The 12,784-nt window shown below is 43.1% G+C and overlaps 1 protein-coding gene across 1 annotated transcript in view; it reads right to left on the minus strand.

Moving 5' to 3' along the window:
• LOC311103748 (cytoplasmic phosphatidylinositol transfer protein 1-like) overlaps nucleotides 1–11,771 on the minus strand; it is a gene marked incomplete at both ends in the record, with an annotated part of 89,483 nt that extends 77,712 nt beyond the window's left edge. Inside the window, 1 exon segment of the mRNA XM_084145390.1 lies at nucleotides 11,724–11,771. Coding sequence (XP_084001516.1) covers nucleotides 11,724–11,771 — 48 coding nt within the window.
• Nucleotides 11,772–12,784: the final 1,013 nt, after the last annotated feature.

Here is a 12,784-nt window from a genome sequence, read left to right on the forward strand (position 1 = left end):
CAAAGCAGTCTCGCTCCATCCGCTACCGGCTGCTATAGTACGGAACTCTAAAGCGTAGTCGGCTACTGTGCGACGGCCCTGCTGAAGTTCGCATAGCTGATCTCCCACACTACGCCCAGATACTGGGTGGTCGAACACCTCTTGAAACAGTCTCTTGAACTGAACTTCCTCATTCAGCTCGGGGACCTCAGCTGCCCAAAGCGCAGTAGCCCAATCCAGTGCTCTTCCCATTAGCAGAGAAATCATGAAATCCACTCTGCTACGGTCATCGGAAAACATGGAATGATTATACGACGTATACAGGGACATCTGGAGTAGAAACCCCTGACATTTGCCAGGTTCCCCGTCGTACCTTGTCGGTATAGAAATCGGAGATGCATGACGAGGACTGACCGTACTCGGGGTGGTGCCTTCCGCTGCACCAGCGTTGAGTAGCTGTAGGAGTTCCTCCATGCGTTTCTCCTGTATCTCCCATCGCCTCTGTAATTTCGCTGGATCCATGGTAATGGCGAGGTATTCTGTAATGAATACTCGGACAGAGTGGTAAGATCCAATCGCAGAATAGCGATGCTTTATTAAAGTACAGACAAGGGAAAGGCTTAATCGTGGTCGGGCGGGCTGTGGTCAAAACCGGGCCAGGCATAGACAGGCAGAGGTACCAAAGGAGCGGGCTTAGTCGTAGTCGAGGTCACAGGCACAGGATCCGAGAACGGTAATCACTGGGGTAGACAAGTAGAGGATTAAGCAATACGGGGAGTCAACTAACAAGGCACTGGTCGGATACACGGGTAATCAAAACAACAAACTCTCTCTCTCTCTCACTCGGAACAAAACGCTTAGCAAGTCACAAAGGAACAATACCTCGCGCCGACTGAGCTTCTGAGCACACCTTAAATCCTATACTAATTACTGACAGGTGTGCTCAGAACTCAGGTGAATCAGATCGAGTCTGATGACTCCCCCTCTCAGTAGATCGGGGAAGTGTCAGACTCTGTCTAGATCCTGCCAAACCCCGATCCCTTACACCTACAGTCTTAAATAAGTCCCAGAATAAGTGGCACTTATTCTCAAGTTATCACCAACTCATAATTCCCAAGCGAAAAATACACATTCAAGAAAACATTAAAAGTACATCTACTAAGACTGGCCATATGAATGGACAGATACTGACACCTGAATATACGTATTGACTGTTAAATGTTACCTTTCAGGTATTTTACATTTCTGTAATTTCTACTTGTTCATGTTTTTTCAATGTACAGTATGTACATTTTAAAGTATTTTTGTTTGTAATGTATTTTTCATTATGTGTCGGACCCCAGGAAGACCAGCTGTTGTCATGGCGTCTTCTAATGGGGATCAAAATCAAATCAAATCACCTTGAAAGTGATTATACGGTCTAACGCTCCTGTGATGACTGTGTCATTTCTTCTGTGCACCTAGCCTACCTGTCTGGGTGAACAGGGAATAGGGCCCTCAGTGATGTTAGTGGTGCTGACAGAGGGTTGGTTGGTTCACACTGTGATGCCAGATCATGATTACATCAGTGACCCGCGAGCTGAATACTAAACACTTCCTCGTTGCTCATCAGGGAGTCGTTAGCGGCAACATCCCAAACAGCTGTAGCCTATTCAAAGTGAGGGAAGAAAGCTCCACTACGAAATGAACAAACTGACAACTGACTTGAGCCAGAATGCACATACGGAAGCACGTGTGTACGCACACACACACACATGCACACGCAAATGCACAAACACCACACACACAAACTCCAGTTGTTCATTCAACCCCCAATACATTGCTATTTCATTCACTGTTCCTCAATCTCCCTGCCTGGGATGTAAGATCTAGCTGTTCAATCTCTCAAACCTGGCTGTCATATAATTGTGTGCAATGTTCCTGTGTCGTCCCCTGAGGTGGTCGGAGACACTAGACAGCAGATAAGAGGCTGTTTGTAGGTGATTTTAAATCAAATGCCAATAGCTTAGGGACCTGTGGGGAAAGGCACAGCATAACAGCAGAGTGGTACAGGGGAGCTGGTGCAACACTAGACCTCCTGGGTAGTGTTCAGTAGGCACCAAACGGGAAAACATACACAAAAAAAAAAAAATTAAAAGAGCATTCTGATTGGAGTTCAGGTAGTGACTCCCTTGTTTCAACATGTCTCTTTTGATGGCGCTGCAAGCCATGCAGGGAGTGACTATGACTGTAAGTCGCTTTGGATAAAAGCGTCTGCTAAATGGCATATTATTATTATTATTATGACATGTGATGAGAAGAGTCGTGACAGTTCCGGTATCTTATGTAAAGTATTAGCAATGTAGATGACCCTCACCGGGGGATGGAATAGTTTAGAACAGCAAAACCAGGGTTGGGTAGTAACTGATTACATGTAATCTGATTACAAAAAACAGTAACTGTAATCGGTTACATTACCAGCAAAAATATTTTAATCAGAATGCAGATACTTTGAAAAACTTGATTACTTCTTGGATTACTTTTAAATTCAGAAAGGATGTTTGCGGGAAATTACACCTTTCTGTTTTCTCAATGACATTCAATTCAGCATTGAAAAAAGGCGCAACTTTTAAGTTTGTTCCACCTGAGCGAGTCTGACCACAAATCAGAGGCCACTATGACACACCAAATGCATTCTAATGCCTCTTAAGGGGAAATGTAATCAGATTACATTACTGAGTTTGGGTAATCCAAAAGTTACGTTACTGATTACAATTTTGGACAGGTAACTAGTAACTAACAGATTACATTTAGAAAGTATCCTACCCAACCCTGAGGAAAATGCATGGAGATATGATTTAGTTAGAACAAGGTAACCACCAGGATTTTCTCTACTTGAATGGACTAAAGAAAACAAGCAGCCTACATAATCAACAATTGATATAACCTATGCTTTTGATATAGCATAGGCCTACATCCATCTTGCCTCTGAAGCAGTGTCTCTGTGATATTTCAAGGTAAAAATTAGATTTTTCTCTGACAGCCACTTATTGGTGAACATTCAGACAAATGCTAGGGGCCATTTCAAGTCTGAGACAGATCCACATTGCCATGCAACTGGCTGAAGCTGGACCACGGTCATCAAACTGACTGGAGGTCAGTCCAGTGATATCATCAACAGATTCAACTGGCAGCCTGGTCGGGAAGGAAAATATCATCTTCAATCACAAGTGAGCCCGAATAAAAGAACCCAATCTGGTTTATAGCCGGTGGCAAGACCGTCAGTGTTCAGCCAGCTAGACTAAGCCTGTCCAGAGCCATGATATAATGACACACCTATAATCACAACCACACGGCAACACACAAGAACAATTTACTGGTGGGGTTGATGAGAGAACAATAAGGTTGGATGAGGTTCGATAGACTTCAGAGGGTGAGACTTCCTCACGTAGTCTCTTCAATGGGGAATACGGAATGTTCTCGTTTGTTAATAACTGTGGGAAAATCAATGCCGTGACCTAGGGAATAGTACACCTGGTCACACACGTAGATGGTTAGATCATTGCGTCCTCAAAGATACACTAGGGGTAGTGAAGACAGTAAGGCCAACTATTCATAACATACCAAAACACAACAAACACTCTACAGATACCAAAAAGCTTATTTGGAAATAAAACCATTCCGTATGCTCAAGTCCAGGAGGCGGACATTTTTAACTGAAGCACCACCTGGAAACAACAGATGGCCTACAGATATAACAGATATAACAAAGTAATGTCCCATAGTAAAAGCCAAGGCTATTTTAGTTGTTCATGACATTATGGAGCTATAACATTGAATTGAGCACAAAGTGATTTCAAGGTAAGGGAAACCATAAGATACTTTTATTTTGAAGTGGTTGTATTTGGATATAGCACATCAGATATGCCCATTGAATGATGACATTCTCAACCTCATCCTTTTGATCATTTCCTCTTTGAAGTGGACTCTGAAAGTCAAGTAGTTTCAACCTGCAAGCGGAGAGTCCTGAAAGAAAACTACTTAAAACCCTGAACTCGCTGTCCCTTCTGTTAATTGCACATCCCACGCAGCAGCTAAATGAGAGGCCATCTGTCAAACCAGTCAAACTATTCTGCTGTGCCCGGTCTATTTTAAGTGATAACCTTCACCGCTCTCATTTCCCCGGCAAAACAATATGTCACCATGGAAATAAAGCGCCGTAACTGAGGTGTTTGTTTGGACTGTACCTGCTGTGAGACCAGAGAGTCCATATAGAAACACCTCAGTCAATGTACTGTAGGGACCTAAGGAGGGTCCATAGGTACGTGTCTCTAGAAGTAGAAAGCTTTTAGGTTGACTTTATGACTTACACATCTTTATGACATTTCCATGGCAACTAAGGGTTAATTTGCTTATTTTTACATAAGAGGCCCTCGTTCTTGTGAAGTATTGACATGTTTGTAATGGGTTAAATGACTCCTGAATCCTCTGACTTTATGACACAGTAATAAGCCTAATTGAAGTTTCAGGGGAAACAGATATCACTATTGCTGAGGAATAGCGGAATGCAGTGTCAACTCTGGTCGTCATCTTATAGCAAAAAGGAATCTCATGGTTGTAGTAGGCCTTCATTTATCATCTCAATCAAGATGTTCAAGAGTTACAAGATGATACACAGGGTCAGACAGAAAGTAACAGATTCTGAAATGCAGATTTGTGCCGAGGCTCTAAAAATTGTCTGCGACGTCAGGAAGTGATAGGCCTATGTCTCCAGAAGGACTATATTAAGGACTTTTGTCCCCCCACAAGCCATCATTGTTTGGCCTTAGCAGGAACTCATAACCCCATTCTCTGCTTATACTGTAACCCTCTCTCAGGTCATGACTGAGAGCAGGGGTATCAGAACACAGCAAGGTAATGAAACAAAGAGAAGGCTCCTATTCTGGCATCAAACAAACAGTCTGGGGGCAGCAGAGCTCTCTCTCTCTAAGCTGAGAGTCGGTCTGTGAAGATACAGTAATATAATCCACAGGGAACTGAAATGTTTTTTCTGCCCTTTGAAGATCAAGTGTAATGCCGCTGAGATCAAACGTACTGTATCTCATCATCCCAGATTGTACAAAATGAACTGCCAGTTTCTCGCAGCCAGGGAACTCCCACAGCCTGTGAACACAGCTGCATAATTTTGTTGACAAAATTGAAAAGCACTGCAGTGCCAGCAGGCCAATGATGTACGGTTAGAGTGGCTAAGGTGAGACTGTTTCGTCTAATAAGGAACAACACACAGTCCTTAACAACTACAGACCCTGTCTGGATGCAGCTGTAGAGATGTGTGACAGAACTCATAAAACCATGACACATTATTATTTTTTGTATTATTTTTTTACATAGCTTCATTTTTCAAGTTCAAAAAGTTCCAATATACATTATATACTGAACAAAAATATAAACGCAACATGTAAAGTGTTGGTCCTATGTTTCATGAGCTGAAATAAAAGATCCCAGAAATGTTCCATACACACAAAAAGCTTATGTCTCTAAAATTTTGCCAAGTTAATCCATCCACCTGACAGGTGTGGCATATCAAGAAGCTGATTAAACAGCATGATCGGTACACAGGTGCACCTTGTGCTGGGGACAATAAAAGCCCACTCTAAAATATGAAGTTTTGTCACACATCACAATGCTACAGATGTCTCAAGTTTTGAGGGAGCGTGCAATTGGCATGATGACTGCAGGAATGTCCACCAGAGCTGTTCCAGAGAATTGAATGTTATTTTCTCTACTGTAAGCTGCCTCCTATGTTGTTTTAGAGAATTTGCCAGTACGTTCAACCGGCCTCACAACTCAGACCACGTGTAACCACGCCAGCCTAGGACCTCCACATCTGGCTTCTTCACCTGCGGGATCGTCTGAGACCAACCACCCGGACAGCTGATGAAACTGTGGGTTTGCACAACCGAAGAATTTCTGCACAAACTGTCAGAAAACGTCTCAGGGAAGCTCATCTGCGTGGTCGTCGTCCTCACCAGGGTCTTGACCTGACTGCAGTTCGGCGTCGTGACCGACTTCAGTGGGCAAATGCTTAACTTCGAAGACCACTAGCATGCTGGAGAAGTCTGCTCTTCAAGGATGAATCACGGTTTCAACTGTCCCGGGCAGATGGCATCGTGTGGGCAAGCGGTTTGCTGATGTCAATGTTGTGCCTCATGGTGGCGGTGGGGTTATGGTATGGGTAGGAATAAGCTATGGATAATGAACACAATTGCATTTTATCGATGGCAATGTGAATGCAAAGAGATACTGTGATGAGATCCTGAGGCCCATTGTCGCGCCATTCATCCGCCGCCATCAGCTCATGTTTCAGCATGATAATGCACGGCCCCATGTCGCAATGATCTGTACACAATTCCTGGAAGCTGAAAATGTCCCAGTTCTTCCATGGCCTGCATACTCACCAGACATGTCACCCATTGAGCATGTTTAGCATGTTTGGGATGCTCTGGTTCGACATGTACGACAGCGTGTACGACAGCAACATTGCACAGCCATTGAAGAGGAGAGGGACAACATTCCACAGGCCACAATCAACAGCCTGATCAACTCTATGCGAAGGAGATGTGTCACGTGAATGAGGCAAATGGTGGTCATACCAGATACTGACTAGTTTTCTGATCCACGCTCCTACCTTTTTAAGGTATCTGTGATCAACAGATACATATCTGTATTCCCAGTCATGTGAAATCCATAGATTAGGGCTAAATGAATTTATTTCAATTTACTGATTTCCTTATATGAACTGTAACTCAGTAAAATCTTTGAAATTGTTGCATATTGCGTTTTATATTTTTGTTCATTGTAGAACAACATGTGAACGATCCAAATTCAAAAAAAAAAATTATGAAGTAATTTCTTAGAAACCATCCCTAAAAGGACAAAAACAGGAAATAATACTGATAATTACAGGAGTTTACTTCAGTGTTATTAAATGAAGGGAATGAACACCCCCACACATGTCCCTGTTTTTGTCTATACAGTTATCTGGCAAGGTACAATATGATGGGAGTCCATTTGGCCCAAAAAGTATCCATCTTTAGTTTTAACCTGGCTGTCATATTGCATACACATCTTTCTGTCTCTGAGTCCATTGACTTACAGTTGGCAGCTGTGGTTTGAGCCAATTGACCGTAATCATTTTTTGTGCAATCACTAACACTTAACACTCCTTTTTTATCTTCCAGGTTACAAGGTTTTACCCCCAATAAAATGAACAGTGGTTCCAGTGGTAACCTAATGTCTAGGATTGTCTTCACTTCTCTTTGAGTGTTCTTCCAGAACCCCTGTAACTTTGGACAGTCCCAGAAGGTATGTGTGTGGTCTTCTATTGGTCCATTCTGTCCATTCTGAAATGTAGATTTGTGCCGAGGCTCTAAAAAAGTCTGTGAGGTCAGGAAATCTCCAGAAGGACTATACTAAGGACTTTTGTCCCCTCACAAGCCATCATTGTTTGGCCTTAGCAGGATGGACTCCCATCATGGACTGCCATCATATACAGTGGGGAAAAAAGGTATTTAGTCAGCCACCAATTGTGCAAGTTCTCCCACTTAAAAAGATGAGAGAGGCCTGTAATTTTCATCATAGGTACACGTCAACTATGAAAGACAAATTGAGAGAAATAAAATCCAGAAAATCACAATGTAGGATTTTTAATGAATTTATTTACAAATTATGGTGGAAAATAAGTATTTGGTCACCTACAAACAAGCAAGATTTCTGGCTCTCACAGACCTGTAACTTCTTCTTTAAGAGGCTCCTCTGTCCTCCACTCGTTACCTGTATTAATGGCACCTGTTTGAACTTGTTATCAGTATAAAAGACACCTGTCCACAACCTCAAACAGTCACACTCCAAACTCCACTATGGCCAAGACCAAAGAGCTGTCAAAGGACACCAGAAACAAAATTGTAGACCTGCACCAGGCTGGGAAGACTGAATCTGCAATAGGTAAGCAGCTTGGTTTGAAGAAATCAACTGTCGGAGCAATTATTAGGAAATGGAAGACATACAAGACCACTGATAATCTCCCTCGATCTGGGGCTCCACGCAAGATCTCACCCGTGGGGTCAAAATGATCACAAGAACGGTGAGCAAAAATCCCAGAACCACACGGGGGGACCTAGTGAATGACCTGCAGAGAGCTGGGACCAAAGTAACAAAGCCTACCATCAGTAACACACTACGCCGCCAGGGACTCAAATCCTGCAGTGCCAGACGTGTCCCCCTGCTTAAGCCAGTACATGTCCAGGCCTGTCTGAAGTTTGCTAGAGTGCATTTGGATGATCCAGAAGATGATTGGGAGAATGTCATATGGTCAGATGAAACCAAAATAGAACTTTTTGGTAAAAACTCAACTCGTCATGTTTGGAGGACAAAGAATGCTGAGTTGCATCCAAAGAACACCATACCTACTGTGAAGCATGGGGGTGGAAACATCATGCTTTGGGGCTGTTTTTCTGCAAAGGGACCAGGACGACTGATCCGTGTAAAGGAAAGAATGAATGGGGCCATGTATCGTGAGATTTTGAGTGAAAACCTCCTTCCATCAGCAAGGGCATTGAAGATGAAACGTGGCTGGGTCTTTCAGCATGACAATGATCCCAAACACACCGCCCGGGCAACAAAGGAATGGCTTTGTAAGAAGCATTTCAAGGTCCTGGAGTGGCCTAGCCAGTCTCCAGATCTCAACCCCATAGAAAATCTTTGGAGGGAGTTGAAAGTCCGTGTTGCCCAGCGACAGCCCCAAAACATCACTGCTCTAGAGGAGATCTGCATGGAGGAATGGGCCAAAATACCAGCAACAGTGTGTGAAAACCTTGTGAAGACTTACAGAAAACGTTTGACCTGTGTCATTGCCAACAAAGGTTATATAACAAAGTATTGAGAAACTTTTGTTATTGACCAAATACTTATTTTCCACCATAATTTGCAAATAAATTCATTAAAAATCCTACAATGTGATTGTCTGTCATAGTTGACGTGTACCTATGATGAAAATTACAGGCCTCTCTCATCTTTTTAAGTGGGAGAACTTGCACAATTGGTGGCTGACTAAATACTTTTTTTCCCCACTGTATGTACCTTACCAGATAACTGTATAGAGAAAAACAGGGACATATGTGGGGGTGGGGGTGTTAATTCCCTGTGACTACTTTCACAAATTCTCTCCAATGATTCATCTTCCACCACCACCACATTCATTTCTAGTTCCCTTTTTCCTTTAACATCCTGCGTGTGTTCAGATGTATAACTTCTTATATAACTGATACACCTCTTTTTTGGCTGTTATTTGACTTTCTAATATGTTTATACACTGGGTGATGTTTTTTAATGACCTCCCATTCCTTATGTCATTAGGTAGTGTCTTATCAGGAGTACATGTCATTTGGCGGTAAACCAAATTTGTAAAGGATTTGAGAACATTCCCTTCAAAAAGCTGGTTAATTGTGATCAGTCCTTTTTCTACCCATCTACTGAAGCCACGGTCCATTATGGATGGCATAAAGTCGACATTGGTAGTTATTTTCATGGCCCAATGAGAGTGAAGTTGGCATTTCCAGTTCTTTCTTACTGCTGTCCATACCTTTAGAGCAGGGTTACCCAACCCTGTTCCTGGAGAGCTACCCTCCTGTAGGTTTTACCTCCAACCCTGTTCCTGGAGAGCTACCCTCCTGTAGGTTTTACCTCCAACCCTGTTCCTGGAGAGCTACCCTCCTGTAGGTTTTACCTCCAACCCTGTTCCTGGAGAGCTACCCTCCTGTAGGTTTTACCTCCAACCCTGTTCCTGGAGAGCTACCCTCCTGTAGGTTTTACCTCCAACCCTGTTCCTGGAGAGCTACCCTCCTGTAGGTTTTCGCTCCAACCCTGTTCCTGGAGAGCTACCCTCCTGTAGGTTTTACCTCCAACCCTGTTCCTGGAGAGCTACCCTCCTGTAGGTTTTACCTCCAACCCTGTTCCTGGAGAGCTACCCTCCTGTAGGTTTTCGCTCCAACCCTGTTCCTGGAGAGCTACCCTCCTGTAGGTTTTCGCTCCAACCCCAGGTGTTACTAACCTGATTCATCTTATCAACCTGCTAATTATTAGAATCAGGTGTGCTAGATTAGGGTTGGAGCAAAAACCTACAGGACGGTAGGTCTCCAGGAACAGGGTTGGAGGTAAAACCTACAGGACGGTAGGTCTCCAGGAACAGGGTTGGAGGTAAAACCTACAGGACGGTAGGTCTCCAGGAACAAGGTTGGAGGTAAAACCTACAGGACGGTAGGTCTCCAGGAACAAGGTTGGAGGTAAAACCTACAGGACGGTAGGTCTCCAGGAACAAGGTTGGAGGTAAAACCTACAGGACGGTAGGTCTCCAGGAACAAGGTTGGAGGTAAAACCTACAGGACGGTAGGTCTCCAGGAACAAGGTTGGAGGTAAAACCTACAGGACGGTAGGTCTCCAGGAACAGGGTTGGAGGTAAAACCTACAGGACGGTAGGTCTCCAGGAACAAGGTTGGAGGTAAAACCTACAGGACGGTAGGTCTCCAGGAACAAGGTTGGAGGTAAAACCTACAGGACGGTAGGTCTCCAGGAACAAGGTTGGAGGTAAAACCTACAGGACGGTAGGTCTCCAGGAACAAGGTTGGAGGTAAAACCTACAGGACGGTAGGTCTCCAGGAACAAGGTTGGGCAGTCCTGCTTTAGAGTGTATCTTATCCAGTCATTCTTCAATCTAACTTTCCTCCAATGTAATTGGCCTAAAAATGGTAATGAAGGAAGGGGTATTCTTGGATATTAATTTTGCTCAATTTATACCCAACCCTACACAAAGTCTTGTTTAATCTAAGCCACCAAAGGATTTCCAAGTTAGTTCGTAGCTCATACAAGTGTTTTCTGTTTATCCCATATTATGCTAACTGGTTATCTCAAATAAAAGTAATGTGGTTAATTATCAAAAATTAAATAAACCAGCCTCGTTAGCATAATATGGACAGAGAGCTGTGACTACCAAATCTAAAGTTAATGATAACCAAATGGTCTAATGGTGCTCCCAACAACACAGAACAATGGTGCTCCCAACAACACAGAACGAATGACCAAGAGCAAGCCATCTGGACACCCAGTTCCCTGAAACAGGTAGTCAGAGCAGGGTTGCTCCTGAAAGACACATAATAACCAGCAGATAAGCCAGTGTCAGTCAATCAATCAATCAAACGATCAATCAGTCAACTCTATATTTGTACCAGAGGGAAAATAGTTACTGAGGCACTGTAGTTACAGAGTGCCAAAAGTCCTAACTGATGGTCGTATGAGTAGGCTAGTGGAGTGACCCACACAGACAACAACATACTGTAACATCTCTTAACAATGTTTTGTTAGTGTCTTAGATATGCATGTGAAGATTTTGCACTTCTTAAACCCATAAACCCAACAAGGAAAGTATGGCGTAAGCCTAGCATACTTCCAATAGCAACACCCTGTGGCATTAGCCTACAGTATTCTAAATAGCTCCTAAAATCAGTGAGGTACAAAAGTTCTTCATAATAGGCATACCTACCTACTCAATCCAGTTTGCAGCTAGCATGGTAGACATTCCATAAAAAGACCAAAACGATACCTTGCATGCAACAGCCTAAAACCTTTCACAGTTTTAGGTTTAGTTGTAGGACAGAAGAAAACGCAAAATGTTCAGAAAAACTGGGAGATATAAGTAAAGTACCCTAACTTACCTCTTCCACTGTGAGCGGCATACATATTCTATATTCCTTCATCAACATATTCTTCCTCCGTCAGGACAGTTGTCTAAAAAACGACTAGAAGTCGAAAGGACGTTTAGGCTCTGTGTCTGTTGGCGGTCTATGGCAACTCAAACATTTGACAGCGCTAGCCAATTATCATCAAAGATATGAACGAGTCGAGACTGATAAAATAAAATAAATATTTATCTTTGATTAGAACACCTATGCTATCTCAGTCCAGCGTTGAATGTGAGCGTGCGCTATCCCACTGCAATCACACGACAGAGCAGAGCAAAGTAAACTCAGTCATTTTCTCACTGAAATCACGAGGGGACATCCACTAAAACGACCCATTAGCAATATAATTGGCACCGTAAACATCAGCAACGCTTCTGATGGTAATATTAGTAGTAAAAGAAAAGCATTACAAAAACGGTGATGAACTCTAGGCTAAATTCCTCTGAGCACTATCCAAGACTCATCCGAAGTGTAGTGTGGCAGTGCTAGCGTCCCCGACAAAGCAAGCACACAGCAAGCTCTGAATTGAGCCACGTTGGTCCCAAATCAGAATTGGCGAGTTTGTTGTTGTTGTTAGGCTACATCATCAAGGTGATGCTGCTGTCTGACCGTAAACTGACGATACTCTATTGCAACATTCAGCACTCCCTCTTTACCTCACAATGAACAGAAAACAACTGCCCATTCATTCTGATGTGGAAATAGGCAACCTGGTCTCAGAGCATTTCGTAATATTCTTAAAGTAAATCCGAGATAAACAATTTAGTATGATATGTTACGGTTTGTATGGTATGTATTAATTTGTGGATGTCCATCACGTTTGTGTTATATGCCCACCATCCACCCCGACCAACCATGCTACTTTCGTTTTTGGCTTAAGTAACCATCTGTCTTATGGAACCATACCAAACGTAACATATCATACACATTTAAATGTTCAGATTTAAATGTACTATGTTACATCTAGTCTGTGAGACCAGGCTGAAATAGGATGCAGCAACTGAAGTCACCCCGCTGCCTGCGACCCTGGGCGC

The sequence above is a fragment of the Coregonus lavaretus genome (assembly GCF_964263955.1).
Source record: "Coregonus lavaretus genome assembly, chromosome: 28".
Taxonomy (NCBI): domain Eukaryota; kingdom Metazoa; phylum Chordata; class Actinopteri; order Salmoniformes; family Salmonidae; genus Coregonus; species Coregonus lavaretus.